The 16,432-nt window shown below is 37.4% G+C and overlaps 1 protein-coding gene across 7 annotated transcripts in view; it reads left to right on the forward strand.

Moving 5' to 3' along the window:
• Positions 1–16,432, forward strand: part of DCAF1 (DDB1 and CUL4 associated factor 1) — an 82,790-nt gene that overhangs the window by 36,406 nt on the left and 29,952 nt on the right. For 6 of the 7 annotated variants that reach the window (XR_014232809.1, XM_082348138.1, XM_082348134.1 and 3 more), the window contains 8 exons: positions 3,277–3,414; positions 4,432–4,944; positions 5,255–5,356; positions 8,977–9,135; positions 10,479–10,658; positions 11,140–11,349; positions 12,528–12,697; positions 15,464–15,588. Coding sequence is in view for 6 of the 7 variants with exons in the window: in XM_082348138.1 (XP_082204264.1) it covers positions 3,277–3,414; positions 4,432–4,944; positions 5,255–5,356; positions 8,977–9,135; positions 10,479–10,658; positions 11,140–11,349; positions 12,528–12,697; positions 15,464–15,588 (1,597 nt within the window). In the remaining variant the exon portion in view is untranslated. The remainder of the gene's footprint in view (positions 1–3,276; positions 3,415–4,431; positions 4,945–5,254; positions 5,357–8,976; positions 9,136–10,478; positions 10,659–11,139; positions 11,350–12,527; positions 12,698–15,463; positions 15,589–16,432) is intronic. The other variant, XM_082348139.1, reaches the window with a different exon arrangement.

Below are 16,432 nucleotides of genomic sequence, written 5' to 3' on the forward strand. Positions count from 1 at the left end.
ACTTGAGAAGAATGTATATTCTGCTCTTGTTGGATGGAGTGTTCTCTATATGTCTTTTAGATCTAATTGGTTTGTAGTGTTGTTCAACTCCTCTGTTTCCCTATTGATTTTCTTTTCGGTTGTTCTATCCATTATTGAAAGTTGGGGTAAAGAGTTTCTGTTTAGGATAATGAAATTCTGGAAATAGATAGTGTTGATGGTTATACAACATTGTGAATGTACTGAATCCCACCAAATTGCACACTGAAAAATGGTTAAAATGGTTAAAAGTTATGAATGTAAAAGAAAGAATCAGAACTCCAAGAAAAGTCTAAGACTATGAAAAAAATGGCCATTTGGAAAATGAACAAAGGAACTACTGGAAATAAAAATTACAGTTATTGAATTTTAAAACTTAATAGATGAGGTAGAGTGAAATTTAGACACAGCTAAAGATAGAATTAATAAACTGGAATATCTGACAGGATAATCAATAATGAAGCTCTTAGAAATAAGACTAGAATTAGAAATTTTTAAATGTATCTAAAAGGAGTTTCAATAAAAGAGAATAGAAGGGACTTCCCTGGTGGTCCAGTGGTTAACATTCTGTGCTTCCACTGCAAGGGGTGCGGGTTCAACCCCTGGTCAGGGAACTAGGATCCTGCATGGCATGTGATGCGGCCAAAAAAGAAAAAAATGTGTATGTGTATATATATACACACACACATGTATATAAAAGAAAAAGAAAATAGAAAGGTAGTATTCAGAGAGATGAGGCTAGGATCTTACAAATAAATGAAAGACATGACCACTCAGATTCAGGAAGTCCCATGAAGAATACCAAAAACAAAAAGATTTTAAAAGCAACTAGAATGGGACTTCCCTGGTGGCGCAGTGGTCAAGAATCCGCCTGCTAATGCAGGGGACATGGGTTCGAGCCCTGGTCCGGGAAGATCCCACATGCCACGGAGCAACTGAGCCTGTGTGCCACAACTGCTGAGCCTGCGCTCTAGAGCCTGCAAGCCACAACTACTGAGCCCATATGCCACAACTACTGAAGCCCCGTGCCTAGAGCCCATGCTCCACAACAAGAGAAGCCACCACAGTGAGAAGCCCGTGCACCGCAAAATGAAGAGTAGCCCCAGCTTGCCGCAACTAGAGAAAGCCTGCGTGCAGCAACGAAGACCCAACGCAGCCTAAATGAATGAATGAATGAATGAATAAACAAAACCACTCAAAAAATAGTAATAAAAAGCAACTAGAGTAAAAAAGTTTCCTGCAGATTAACATAGCATGCTTTGCCACAGCATCAGTAGAGGCCAGATAATAGTAGAAAATGTCTTCGGAGAACTTCTGTAAACCTAGAAATATTGACCAAAATAAACAATTTTGGAGGGCAAAAGGGCAAACAGAAATTCTGGGTAACATGTAGATGGAAGGGAATAGTTGAAGTTAGTGTTTTAAGTTTCTTATACTGTTTGGAAATAGGGCAGGATGATAGACTTAATATTGATGGTACGTATATTTTCATATCAATAAGTATTTTATTTTATTATTATTATTTTAAATTAATTAATTTTTTTTGGGTTGTGCTGGGTGTTCGTTGCTGTGCGTGGGCTTTCTCTAGTTGCTGCGAGCGGGGGCTACTCTTCATTGCTGTGCGCGGGCTTCTCATTGTCATGGCTTCTCTTGTTGCAGAGCACGGGCTCTAGGTGCACGGGCTTCAGTAGTTGTGGCACACGGGCTCTAGAGCACAGGCTTAGTAGTTGTGGTGCAAGGGGCTTAGTTGCTCCGCAGCATGTGGGATCTTCCCGGACCAGGGATTGAACCTGTGTCCCTGCATTGGCAGGCGGATTCTTAACCACTGCACCACCAGGGAAGCCCCTCAATAAGTATTTTAAAACAAAATTTCTCAAAATGTGTTTTCAGAGTGTTAATTTTTAAAAAAAAAACTTTAAAACTTGAAAATATATAGGAGAATGACACCATGACCCTAGGGAAGAGTTTCTTAAGATATAAAGTGCACACGTTTAAAAGAAAATATTGCTAAGTATGATTATATAAAAATTAAGAACTTGTGCTTATCATGAAACACTGGTAAAAGACATGAGTATTTCACAGAAAGTGGAAGTATGAATGGTTAGAAGGCATGAAAAAAAATGCTGCACTTCATTAGTAAATGAGAAAATTCAAGTTAAATGAAATGTTAATTTTTTATACCCACCATGGTGCAAAAAATTAAAAGTCTGATAGTAGCTAGATGTTGGTAAAGATGTAGGAAAAAAGAACTATTCGCTGTAGGAAATGTGAATTGTCATTTTGGAAAATAGTTTGGCCTCCTCTAGTAAAGTTGAGGAAACACACCTGTGACTTAGTACTGTTCCTAGGTGTCTACTCTAGGGACATGCTTGCACAAAAATAGGTATGGTTAAGCCAACAGAATAGCAGCAGCAGAATATGGAGATGAAGAGCATTTGGAGGTACACTGCCTAGGATGAGATCCCAGCTTTGCCACTTACTAGTTTTGTGACTTTTGGTAAGTTACTTAACCTCATTGTGACAGTTTTCTCTTCTGTAAATATAGAACTTACCTAATCATATAGGGTTGATATGAGGATTAAATGTTATGTGTAAAGCCTGTCTTATATTGAGTGCTATTTGTGACAATTACATGTAACCATATAGATGAATGTAAAAAACATAATGTGTAAAAGAAACAAGTTGCAGAAAAATACACATGGCACCACACAATTTATAGAGTTCAAAGCATATAACGTTTAACAAAAGCCTTACAAGAAAATTATTAAAATTTAGTAATGCAGATACCCTTTGGGGGAGGGAGGAGGCAGGTGGTATAAGGAGGGGGGGACACATGGGAGGTTTCTGTTTCTTAAACTCGGTGGTAAATCACAGAGGTGATTTTCATTTTCTGTGGACTGTTAATGATAATGTTAATTGTGCATTGTGAACTTCAAAGAGAGATATAGAATTTTTAAGGCTCCCCACTTGGTCATGGAACCTTTTGGGTCTTAACAGCTAAAGTAGGACTACATTATGTGATTGTTGATCTTTAGCTTGAGTTTTAGTGGATAAATAGGATTTTGTTTCACAGTGCACAGATATTTTAACTAAACCACCTACTATTGTACATTGAGTTCACTTGGATTTTTTAAACTTATGAGCAATTTTGAAATGTTTTATTAAAAAAATTTTTTTACAAGACTGAAGTCTTTGCTTATATCTTTAGTTATGAATTTTTTTTTCCTGAATTGTGCTATTTCATTTCCTTTACTATAGGAAGGAATTGTTGAGAATCTTTTCAAATGGGCCCAAGGGGCTGATCAGCCACTGAGGACATATTCTACTGGTCTGTTAGGAGGTGCTATGGAAAATCAAGACATTGCTGCCAACTACAGGGATGAAAATTCACAGCTGGTAAGGACCATGTTAGAATGATTTTTTTTGCATAAGATAGGAGTGTATTCACTCGTTCTTTCTTGCTACTGAACTTGAATAGGTAGATCTTATTTGTTACCTTGTACTAGAGTATAGCTATAATTTCAGTATTTCAAGACTAATTTTCATAAGAGTTTTGATTGGACCTTTTTTTTTTTTTTTTTTTTTTTTTTTTACTAGAAAATAGCTGTTTTTCATCTTGTCAAGGATCATGATATTTTGTACCAGATAAATAGTACTATTCCCTTTCCCTTCCCAACATCTGGATTATGAAAAATTTCAAACGTATAGCAAGATATAATTTTACAGTGAACACCTGTATACACACCACTTACATTGTTGTGAATATTTTACCAAACTTATATTCATGACATACCCATTCATCCATTCACCCCTCTTTATATCCATCCACCATTCTTTTTTTTTTTTAATGCAGATTAAAATAAATTGCAGACCTAATCACTCTCTCTTTTTAAAGCTAAGCATAATACTACAGTTTAGGATTGGCCCAAAAAATGAGTACTTAAAGGAAAAGGTAAAACATAAGTGGTGAACTTGAAAATTAGATTATGTAGTTATGTATAATGTGGATGACAATATTTCACAATACAACTTATGGCAGATAAAAGTTTCAGAAACCTTCATGTTTGATTTTCAAAGACACTTTTTAAAAATTGTGAATATGTCTAGTGTCTGCCTCTTCAGGTGTGATGGTCCACCCCAGCTTGATCCAGCCAGATATGTTGTGAATTAGGTGTTTTATGTGCAAATCTTCTGGTTTGGGTTCTCTGGGAAATTTTATGGGGAATGAGACTTTTAGCCATTATTTATTTCATCAAGCTGTAGGACTCAAGTCAACATATTTATCAAATCTTTACTATTACCAGGCATTGAGATAATTGCATGAGTATCCTTAAGTGGAAGTAAGAATTATTTGAATCATTTAAATTAAGATGCAGAAGAGACAACCCCTTTTATTCCAATATCTGTTGATAGGTGGCAATAGTACTTCGAAGACTGAGGGAGCTACAGCTTCAGGAAGTAGCTTTGAGGCAAGAAAGCAAGCGTCCTAGCCCACGAAAGCTCTCCTCTGAACCCCTTTTGCCTCTGGATGAAGAAGCTGTGGATATGGACTATGGCGACATGGCTGTAGATGTAGTGGATGGCGAACAAGAGGAAGCTTCTGGAGACATGGAGATCTCCTTTCATCTTGATTCAGGCCACAAGACCAGTAGCAGAGTGAACTCAGCAACTAAACCTGAGGAAGGAGGATTGAGGAAAAACAAGTCAGCAAAACAGGGTGACAGAGAGAGCTTTAGGAAAGCCAAGCAAAAGTTGGGTTTCTCATCATCTGATCCAGATCGCATGTTTGTTGAGCTGTCTAACAGCAGCTGGTCAGAAATGTCCCCCTGGGTGATTGGCACCAATTATACCCTTTATCCTATGACTCCTGCTATCGAGCAGCGACTTATTCTCCAGTATCTGACCCCTTTAGGAGAATATCAGGAGGTAAGCTTATTGGGAAGAGTAGTGTTCACATTTTGGGACCACTGTGTTTATTTCTGGGATATTTTGTGGTGTCATTTTATACATTGATGTGTTTTTACTCTAATACAGAAAAGTCTTTGCCTCAAACTGGTAAAGTCTTATGGAGGTCACTCCTGATAAGGCCTTTTCGAGCAAAGTGTGTTTGTATGTTTATCTTCATAAAGGGAGGGAAGAGGCACCTCATTTCTTTAATCTTCTCTCCTCATAAAGGAATAGGAAATATGTGAAAATAAATTCAAATGTTAAGACTTGTTTTTGGTGTTGATTTCAGTTACTTCCCATATTCATGCAACTTGGATCACGGGATTTGATGATGTTCTATATTGACTTGAAACAGACTAATGATGTCCTACTTACATTTGAGGCACTCAAGGTAAAGTTCTTAAAAATATTAGGTCACTGAGCATTTTATTGACATGGATGTGCCTATATGTTTTGGTATGTAGCATCTCTGGATTTTATTGTTCAGGGTGGTGGTTTTTTTTTTTTAATAAATTTATTTTATTTATTTATTTATTTTTGGCTGCATTTGGTCTTTGTTGCTGCATGCGGGCTTTCTCTAGTTGCAGCGAGTGGGGGCTACTCTCCGTTGCGGTGCATGGGCTTCTCATTGTGGTGGCTTCTCTTGTTGCGGAGCACAGGCACTAGGCGCATAGGCTTCAGAAGTTGTGGCTCGCGGGCTCTAGAGTGCATGCTCAGTAGTTGTGGTGCGTGAGCTTAGTTGCTCCGTGGCATGTAGGATCTTCCCGGACCAGGAATAGAACCCGTGTCCCCTGCATTGGTAGGTGTATTCTTTTTGTTTTTGTTTTTTAAATTAATTAATTTTTGGCTGCGCTGGGTCTTCGTTGCTGCATGCGGGCTTTCTCTAGTTGCAGTGAGTGGGGGCTACTCTTCGTTGCAGCGCGTGGGCTTCTTGTGGTGGCTTCTCTTGTTGTGGAGCATGGGCTCTAGGTGCATGGGCTTCAGTAGTTGTGGCACGTGGGCTCAGTAGTTGGGGCACACGAGCTTAGTTGCTCCGTGGCATGTGGGATCTTCCTGGAATAGGGATCGAACCTGTGTCCCCTGCATTGGCAGGCGGATTCTTAACCACTGCGCCACCAGGGAAGTCCCAGCAGGCAGATTCTTAACCACTCTGCCACCAGGGAGGTCCCCAGGGTGTTTCTATTGCCAGATGTGTCAGTCGTGACAAATGAAAATTTCTTTTTTAGATAGAAGAAATAAGGCTTACCAAGTGCCTCCACAGAAATTCAGGGGTCAGTCCTAGAGGATTGAATGTTAAGGGAGAAAGTGGATCTAGACCTGAGAGTGGCCTCAGTTATTGTTACTGGATAGGAGGAGAAATTAAGTGTATATAGTACCTTAGGTCATACTACCTTTTAAGTATTCTGTCAGCTAACAATACTTCTTCTCAATTATTAACTATATACATATTGTATGATATTAGATTATTTAGAGTGAACAAAATATAAAGCAGAAAATGAGTAAAGAAATAGAGGCATACTCAAATTCAGTAAAGGTAAATGATTTTCTAGGTTGCAAAGGGGCTAAATGTAAGAGGGCAAGTATGTCTAGCCCACCAAATCCATACCTTTTCATGATAATTAAGGTAATCTGAAGGGAGAGAGGTTAAATGGAATGAATAATTTTGTGGCTATTATAGTTCTACCCAACAGGTAACTAAACACAGTACTATTCTGTGATGTTTACAATATTAGACAAATTAAGTCTCTGCTGTTTATTGTTTGGTTAAGAGAGACAGGCATGTAAGCCTATGATTTCTTTTAGATATTATAGATGTTGCGAAAAAAGTATGGGGCACAAAGGAAGGAATGGTCTGTTGCCCTTGAGAAATAGTAGCTTCTAGACAAGACCTCTGAAAAAGAGATAATGTTCTCACTGGCTGTTCAAAGTTAATTTCATTCCTGATATTCCAGAGCCACGCTTTCCAATAGAACTTTCTGTGACGATGGAAATGTTCTTTGTCTGTGCTGTTCAAAACAGTGGCTACTAGCCATATATGAGCACTTAAAATGTAGCTAGTGCCTCTGAGGCATTGAATTTTTAACTAAATTTTAATTAAATTAGCCATATGTGGCCAGTGACAAGTGCATTGGATAGCACAGTTCCAGAGTATATTGAAATTAAATAGAAATGAGGAAATTTGCCTTTCAGACCCCAGAAATTTTAAGTTTGGAGGGGGCCAGACATAAATTGGAGTAACATGTATTCCTATGTATGGGATGCAGTGTGTGTGTGTGTAAAGTGTGTAAACTCATGATTATGCTTTGAACAGTGGGATGAAGCTGGAGCTCAGAGTTGTCTCCAGTGACCCAAAGTTATTGCTTTCAGATGCAGCATCCTGTCCTGAAAAGGAAATAGTGGAAGAAGGGATTTGGGCAGTTGCTATTTCTGTAGGTCTTTGTATGAGGAACTGTAATGGGTGTCATTATTCAACTGTTTTCTGTGCAAACTCATATAAGGGATTAAAGAAAATGATATAAGGATGAACAGGGAAAAATCAGACAAGAGATCCTTCTTATAGGGAAATAAAAAGTATAGAAAGTTATGTGTACTGTTTTGTTCAAAAAGAAGTCTCAGTTGTGTAGAAGGAACAGGTGTTGAAGTTAGTATTGGGTTGGCCAAAAAGTTCTGGTTTTTCTGTAAGATCTTATAGATCAATAGAAACAAAATGGGTTAAAATAGTAAATTAAGAACTAGAACCTTATATGGAGGTACATTAATACAAGGAGAGAAAATAGAATCTTTGCCTACATGAGTGAGGTGAGCCAGGTTATGGGCCATGTTGAGCCAAGTAGAATTAAGGTTCTTGGTAAAGATTGAGCCTGTTTGTTCTCTGTTTCCCTACCTACTGATTCTGGCAGTGGAACTGCCACTTTATGGTAGTGACATTATTGGAAAAAGCACGTGCAGTGGCCTAAGTATTGGGGAGGGAACCATACATGGTTTAGTTGTTTCTTGGGGAAAGACTTGGTGGGAATGTGGTAGAGGTTTGTGTATCAGCCAAGTAAAGAGGGAAGGGATTTGAATTATATATAAGGATTAGTCTGAGTCTGTGTGTTAAGAGGACTTCTGAAGAGGGTACATACATGTTGTTTTTGCCATTGACCTTGGTGAAATTTATACAGGTATCAAATCATGTAATTACAAATCTGTGTTGTCTGTACCTACTGCCTGTATCACACCCAGAAGACACCTTGACATGAGAAACAGGAGGCCAACAGAAACAGGAGGCTCCAGTTCTCCTGAGGCCCCATCCACGTTGGCCTGGGTTCAAAGTCATTGAGTAGCCTGCTGCTTGCATTGTACTCCCTGCCCTTAAAATTGCCCAGAAGATCAGGTCCACCCAGAGAGGCTAGTAAGAATTGAACAGCAAGTTGACAAAACTTGATAACAAAGGCCTGTCTAATAGAGACTTAATAAAATAGTTCATTAATAAAGGTCTATTTAAAGTGCATTCTGATTAGTTCTAAAAATTTACTAATTTTGATAATTTGCTGAAGACTTTTCTTTGGGGATATATTGAGGATCAATTTAAAAGAAAGCAGAGTTTTGGATTTTATTAGATGATGAGTCAGTGACTGAGCCAAAGCTAAAACATAGAGCTGATGATGTTAAAAGGATTAAAATGGGAAGGGTAACAAAAATCCTTTAGGGAAGCTATGTAATAATAAAATGGTGTAGGATATGTCATTATGTACAGCAATATTCTTCATTTCTTGTTTTTCACCTTCATGAAAACCTTTGGTATTAGGAGGGAATATTATGGAATCCTAGAGTTTTTTTGTTTGTTTTGTTTTGTTTTTTTGTTTCCCTTAAGCAGTATTGGTTTTACTTCTGTTTTGAGGGAGTGGTTGTCTGCTTCAGAGGAGTCTTTGTGTTTAGCAACTGTGAAGAGATATTTGTTCTAGATTGTTCTGTGAAGAGATATTTGTTCTAGATTGTTCCACGGTGATGTGTGTCCTCTTTGTTTAGCACCTAGCATCTCTCCTGCTCCATAACAAGTTTGCCACAGAATTTGTTGCACATGGTGGAGTACAGAAATTACTGGAAATTCCTCGTCCTTCTATGGCTGCAACTGGTGTATCCATGTGCTTGTATTACCTGTCCTACAACCAGGATGCCATGGAAAGAGTAAGTCCAGTCCATTCAGATGTATGGGAATGGGATAAGGTGGGGGAATATTCTGGTACATTCACAGGAAAACTTTTGGATAAGAAAAAATGAATAGGTGGATTAGGTTTTAATGAAAGAAGCAAGGAGCATGAATGTCTGATCTTTACAGAGCATTCTAAAAATGTAAAATTCTTTAGAAAAGGTCCAAAATATAAAATTTTGTAGTCCTTTTTTTCCTGACTCTCTGAAAGAAAAAAAACCAACAAAAAACCCAAGATGGATTGGGGTCACAGAACTTTTTTTTAGTTTTTGCCATTTTTACTGCATTAGAATTATTTTCAGGCTCTTCTCAGATGTCCCTCAGTGGAGTTATATTTTGCATTTTTGAGTCAGTCTATTATAAAAACAACAGATGATGCTTTGTGTATGTTAACAAATAGTTCGTGGTAGGGACAGTAAAATCATTCCAGTTGTTCTCAGGGCTCCAGAAGTACCCCCTCTGGTTTTTCTTTTTTTTCCAGCTAAGACTTTTTATTTAGTGATTTTTTAAAAAAGTGTAAGTGGGTTGTACATTTGAAAAGAAATGGGTCCCTGGACACCACTAGGGAAGCTCTTGTCATATCTATGCCTGGAATATTTTTCTAATATTCTGTGTGGTGTGGCTTTTCTGGTAGAGTGAAGTTGGTAAATTCTTCTTGGGTGGTGTCTTTATTCATCTTTGCATATTTACTATTAGGGTAATATATTGATTTTAATTTTTTTACTCCTTAAGATTCAGCATTATGCAAGGATATGTAATCTTTTGAGAGTAGTAACCTAATCTGTGTGTGTTTGTACAAAATTAATTGTGGTTAAGATAAAAAAGTATCAAACAAACCTGGGTAATGCTTCAGAATTCATTGTCTCACTTACAGGAGACAACAAAATGTGTGTGAACGAATCAGTAAGTGAATGGATATTAAACTTGTAGACTTTAGTATCAGAAGGCTCAGTCACTTTTATCAGGCTGGGGAAGTCCCTTATGTCTCTGAGCCACTTCTTCATCTGTTAGGTGGGACTACTAATATCTGTGTAACAGAGCGTTGTGAGCATTAAAGGATATAAATATTTGCAGAATTTAGCACTCAGTATGTTTAGGTGGAATTTAAATATTTCTCTAAATTTAGGTTGTTTTCAGGCTTGGAATAGATTGTTATAAAATTTCATTTGTAACTTAAGCTTTAAACTCAGAATGACTTGCCCAGGAGTGATTATTGTATTTTGCAAAGATGTCTATCTACACTGTGAATTTTTCTTCCCTTTTGTGAAGGTTCCTTTCCCCCAAATTTTTAAAAATTACGTTTTATTTTTATTTTTTGCAGGTTTGCATGCATCCCCACAACGTTCTGTCTGATGTGGTGAACTACACACTGTGGTTAATGGAATGTTCTCATGCTTCAGGATGCTGCCATGCTACCATGTTTTTCTCAATCTGCTTCTCCTTCCGGGCTGTATTGGAACTCTTTGACCGCTATGATGGTCTTCGTCGTCTGGTGAACTTGGTGAGGTTCTTCAGTGGCTTCTCTTTGTGAGGAGCGGGGGTCCTGCTTGTCTGGGCTGCCCTTCAGTGGCATTGAAGAGAGGAAGCTTCTGACTGGAGGAATTTTGCTCTCATTTTTATGGATGAAGTCTTTTTTCCTCCTTCATTTACAAGTTTCTTTTCCTCTTAAGAGGACTATACCATTGTAAACTTGCCTTGAATATAGTAATCTTACAGGGGGAATTGCTTGATCCTTCTAAAAAGCAACAGTTTTGTGCCTCTCTGTCTTTCAACATGATTGAAAACTATGTAATTTTTCAATATAGGTTTAATGTTTTGCTTTCATATGGCTACTCTTAGCATGTTGTATGGACAGATGTACTTTGATGTTTGTCAATCTTCATGAGCACAAAAGTTGAAGTCTTTCTCCTCTCCTTTTACTTTTCTCTTCCTCTTTGTTCTTCCTCCTCTTTTGCCCCATTCTTTTGCCTCTTTCTTAATAGATCAGTACTTTGGAGATTCTAAATTTGGAAGATCAGGGTGCTCTTCTGAGTGATGATGAAATATTTGCTAGCCGCCAAACTGGGAAACATACCTGCATGGCCTTGCGCAAGTACTTTGAGGCTCACCTGGCCATTAAATTGGAACAAGTGAAGCAGTCACTTCAGAGGACTGAGGGTGGCATTCTTGTTCATCCTCAACCCCCGTACAAGGTGAGAGGACCTTGTCTAAAAAGGAAACGTTGTTAGCACTGTCTGTTGCATCTTGGGCCTGAAATGCACATTCATATCAGTGGAGTCCACGTGGGATGTACATTGTTGGATTATACTTGCACTGTGTGGAGGCAGAATACTTGAAAATGGATGTAGGGAATTCCCTGGTGGTCCAGTGGTAGGACTTGACATTTTCGCTGCAGTGGCTTGGGTTTGATCCCTGGTTGGGGAACTAAGATCCTGCAAGTCACACGGTGTGGCCAAAAAAACCCACAAAAAAACAAAAAAAAAGAAAATGGATATATCGAGGACTTATTTTGCTCCCAGTTGTAAGTTTCTATTTCTGGGATACTAGAACTAAAAGATGAACTGAGATGTCTGTAAAAGGGCTTTCTTTTATGGAAAGTACTAGATATTCTACCTTCTTCTGTGTGGAATTTTTTTCTGAAAGGGTGCATCTATAATTCCACTTCACTGTCATTTTTGAACTTAGTATGTTTTGGAACAAAGATTAGTATCTGCGTGTTTTAAAAATCACAGATTGAAAAGAAACCAATTATTTTACGTGGTGCTTCTTTTTCTTTTTAAGCTGTGAAATATATGCACCAGTGATTTGAACATTTTGTTACCTTTTTGGGCAAAATGTATTATGAGTCTAGTTATAAATAAAAGATTAAACATCATTTATATATATTCATTGTTTCACGTGTGGGCTGTGGACTCAAGAAGTGTGGGATTTGAAAGATATTATTACTTAGCTTTATTATTAAAATCTGTTGACCACTGAGCTCTGCTGGAGAAGATAGCAGGCAGATTGAGTTCTTTAATAATATGTATCTCTGGGCTTCCCTGGTGGTGCAGTGGTTAAGAAGCTGCCTGCCAATGCAGGGGACACGGGTTCGAGCCCTGGTCTGGGAAGATCCCACATGCCGCAGAGCAGCTAAGCCTGTGTGCCACAACTACTGAGGCTGCAAGTCACAACTACTGAGCGCACGAGCCTAGAGCCCATGCTCCGCAACAAGAGAAGCCACTGCAATGAGAAACCTGCACACCACAACGAAGAGTAGCCCCCACTCACCGCAACTAGAGAAAGCCCTCGCGCAGCAACAAAGACCCAATGCAGCCAAAAATAAATAAATTAATTAAAAAATAATAATAATATGTATCTCTCCTTTTAGGCATGTTCATATACTCATGAACAGATTGTGGAAATGATGGAGTTTTTGATAGAATATGGCCCAGCGCAGCTATATTGGGAGCCAGCTGAAGTCTTCCTCAAACTTTCTTGTGTCCAACTCTTGTTGCAGCTTATTTCTATTGCTTGTAATTGGAAGACCTATTATGCAAGGTGGGACCATGAAGTTAAGAGTCTGCTTTTTGCTAAAGTTAATGTTGGTTTTCACATAGTGTATGCTTAACAAACATTTGTTGAATTGAATTGAAATTTTGGACTTGAATCTGAGAAACTAGATTAAGCATGATAATTAAGCATGATAATATCATTTTAAATTTATAGAGTGCTTGGTCATGGTGATTATAAATACTGCAAAATAGGCAAGGATCATTATCTGTACTCTTACAGAAGTTACATAATCTACATGGCTACAGCTGCAGAGGTGGGGTTGAAGTCCTGTCTGGACACTGGAGTCCGGTATTCTTTGGTACTTAGACTTTAAATCTCTCTCTATTGCTTGACAACCATATATAATATTTATCTTACCTTCACATAAAACTGTATTTTTTGCTCTTGTTATGATTTTCACCATTCAGTTGAAAACAGAGCAAAGTGGGACAAGGCTCAGGGAAAAACAGGTAATGGAATCAGGAGGTTGGGTAGGTTCTATTTGAGGATGATGTAAAAAGAATTAAAACTATATTTTGGAAAAGGTGGAGTCTGAAGGGAAGATAGTAACAAAATTTATAAACAGTGGTTCTTGACCTCCTTTCCCTATCCACCCACTGCCATAAAGACAAGAGGTGCTTATTTAGGGTGCATATAGCTTGTTTGCTAAATCCCAGGATAATTAAATCTAGAGGAATACTTTTGGAGTGGCCGTTTTCAAACTTTTTGGTCTCAAGATCCCTTTACTGTATTAAAAATTATTAGAACCCCAAAAAGCTTTTGTTTTTACATCTATTGGTATTTAACATATTGGAAATTAAAACTGAGAAAATATAAAAATATTTATTTATTTAAAAATAATCTGAACCCATTGCTTTTTTAGCATTTTTTATGAAAAGTTTCCAAAATAAAACCAGGTGATTTCAGCAAGTTTTTAAAATGTCTGGTTTAATATCTCATATCTGCTTCTATAGTCAATCTTTTGTGACATCACACATGACAAGCCTCTGGAAAGCTCTGCTATACACTCTTGAAAGAATGAGAGTGAGGAAGGAAAATAACATCTTAGTGTTATTATAAAAATAGTTTTTATATCTCAGCACCTTTTGAAAGAGTCTCAGAGGCTCCTAGGGTCCCCTAACCACACTTCAAGAACCACTGTTTTAAAGTAGGTTATTATATTTACTTGGAGAACATTGCTTTAAAGATGATGGAAACTCAGAAGATAATGAGGAAGGTTATAAATACATTTTTTGAGTGGTAAATTCATATTTGATTACATAAGAAAATATAAATATGTCCTTTAAAAGCTTAACTTTAAAAATAAAATTAAATACTTGTTTTTGCTTAGAATATATAAAACCTTAGAAATGAAAATTATTCTTAGCCACTGTTAATTTCTTTAGTCTTTTTTCCATAATGTATGTAAATATACATAATTGAGATTATAGTATTTAATCAAACTCATCTTTTAAATGAAATATCTCAAAATACATAAAGATACAGAGAATAATATAACAACTACTCCATAACCAGGGTTGGCATTTGCTGTATTTGCTTCTTTTTCAGTTCCTTTCCATTTTCTGCCTCCTGAGAGTGACCAGTCTTCTGAACTTGGTGTGCATTCTCTCCATTCATTTTTTTATGCTATACATATGTGTGGGTGTGTAAACAATAATATATTACTTTTGTATGTTTTAAAGTTATGTAAAGTATTATCCTATATATGTCTTTTGCAGCTTGCTTTTTTCACCCTTATTTTTATTTATTTACTTTTTAAATATAAGTTTCAGGTATACAGCCACCCTTACGTGTTTGAGATTTATGTGTTGATATTTATTTGAACTCTTGTATTTCTGTACTGTAGTTTATTCTCCTATTGATGAACATTTAGTGTCTTTTGTTTCTTTTTTTTCTGTTAAATGAATGGTACCACAAACCTCTTTTTGGAGTCTCTCTTGAGGATATGATGTGTATAACCTGGGTTCTAGTGTGTCTTCATTTCATCTATAGTGGATGTTGCCAAGTTGCTTGGAAAATGCTCATACTATTTTCTTCTCCCACAGCAGTCTATGGGAGTTTTCATTTTTATACCTTCTTGCCAATACTTGGTATTGTCAGATTTAAAATTTTATATCTTAGTTTTCTATTTCATTAATGTTGTATTTTGAGCCTTTTCATTTGTCCTTTAGAGTTCTTTGAAAATAATTGTCAGTAGCTGCAAAGTAGTTCATCATATGAGAGTACCATAATTTAACACATATATTCCTTTTGTCTGTGTAAGTTTTCTTAATTCTTTTGCTGTCCATGATGTGTTAATGGAGATCTTAATACATAAATACTTGTTTGTATTGAATACTTCTGATTATTTCCTTAGGACAGATTCCTAGAGGTGAAATTCCTGGGCCAAAGGTTATGAACGTTTTAAGAACTTTGTTTCATATTTCCAAATTATTTTCTGAAAAGAGCATCCTTATTTCTACTCCCACCAAAAGTTTGAGAGCATTTGTCTCTGTACATTTTCATCAGCATTGGGGATTATCCCTTGTTTTTAATCTTAGCAGTCTGATAGGTGAAAATTCCATCCCCGTGTTTTTTGAAATTAAAGTTGTGGTGACTTACAGGCCCTCTCCTGATGCCATGGCTAGGGACAGAGCCATAGTCCCTACTACATCAGTAGTAGTTCTGATCCATTGTCTCTCTCTTTTAGCTGTTGTTGTTTCTTGTGGCTGTATCCTAGTTTCCCTTTGACTAATTCTTCTTCCTGTCCAGGAACGACACCGTGCGCTTTGCTTTGGATGTCTTGGCTATTCTCACTGTTGTGCCAAAAATTCAGCTCCAGTTGGCAGAATCAGTGGATGTGCTGGATGAGGCTGGCTCCACCGTCTCCACTGTAGGTAGGTTGTAGCTTGCCATTTTTGTTATTACGTGGTCTTTGTTTTCCTTTGCCATTCTGGTTGTTACTTACCTGACCTAATTTTACAGTATTAGAACAGAAGGTAGTAGAGGAGGGTACCTTGTAAGTCTTATAAGTCATGCCATTAGTTTCATATAAGGGAGTCATGGTAGTGAATTCAGGTTTTCTGGATGGTATAGGCATTTCCTCTATAATTGTACATGTGCATTCCTGAAAACCTTGTACTCTGCAGAGTGTTGTGCTAAAAATAGAATTTATGAGAAAAATAGATTGGGGCAGACAGTAAAAAACTTAAGCAACTTTGTAATCTGAGCCCTAACAAAATTAGTAATTGGCAAGCAGTGCAGAATGGATAGAAGCTATTATACACAAAAACAAAAGGAAAATACACTTTGTTTGAAAATACCCTTTATTAAGAGCAGGGCTGATGAGGGCTGCTGCTAAGGTGAGCATGGCAAGTTGTGTGACTGGCTGTGGGCCCTGGGGTGTACCACTCTGGGGAGAAAGCCCAAGGCATAGCCACTTGTTTTTAACTTGCTGCCACTATAGCAGCCAGGCTGAGGGCTTTTTCCTTTCCTGCTGAAGGTTTTTATTTATTCCCACTATTTTTGCTCTACTTACCCAGGAAAGTTTGTACATGACCCTGGGTGACTTCCACATAATACTGACGTCATTCCCCTATTTAACAACTGCATGCAAGGTATTATGTCATAAAGATGCATTGTAGTAGAACTGATTGCATTTTATACAAACTATTGCTTATACTTTTTTTAAAAAAAGTGTAGTTTTCTTTAAAGTGGAACAAAATGAATAGAACTCTAAAT

This window comes from Balaenoptera borealis (genome assembly GCF_965194805.1).
Source record: "Balaenoptera borealis genome assembly, chromosome: 12".
Lineage (NCBI taxonomy): Eukaryota > Metazoa > Chordata > Mammalia > Artiodactyla > Balaenopteridae > Balaenoptera > Balaenoptera borealis.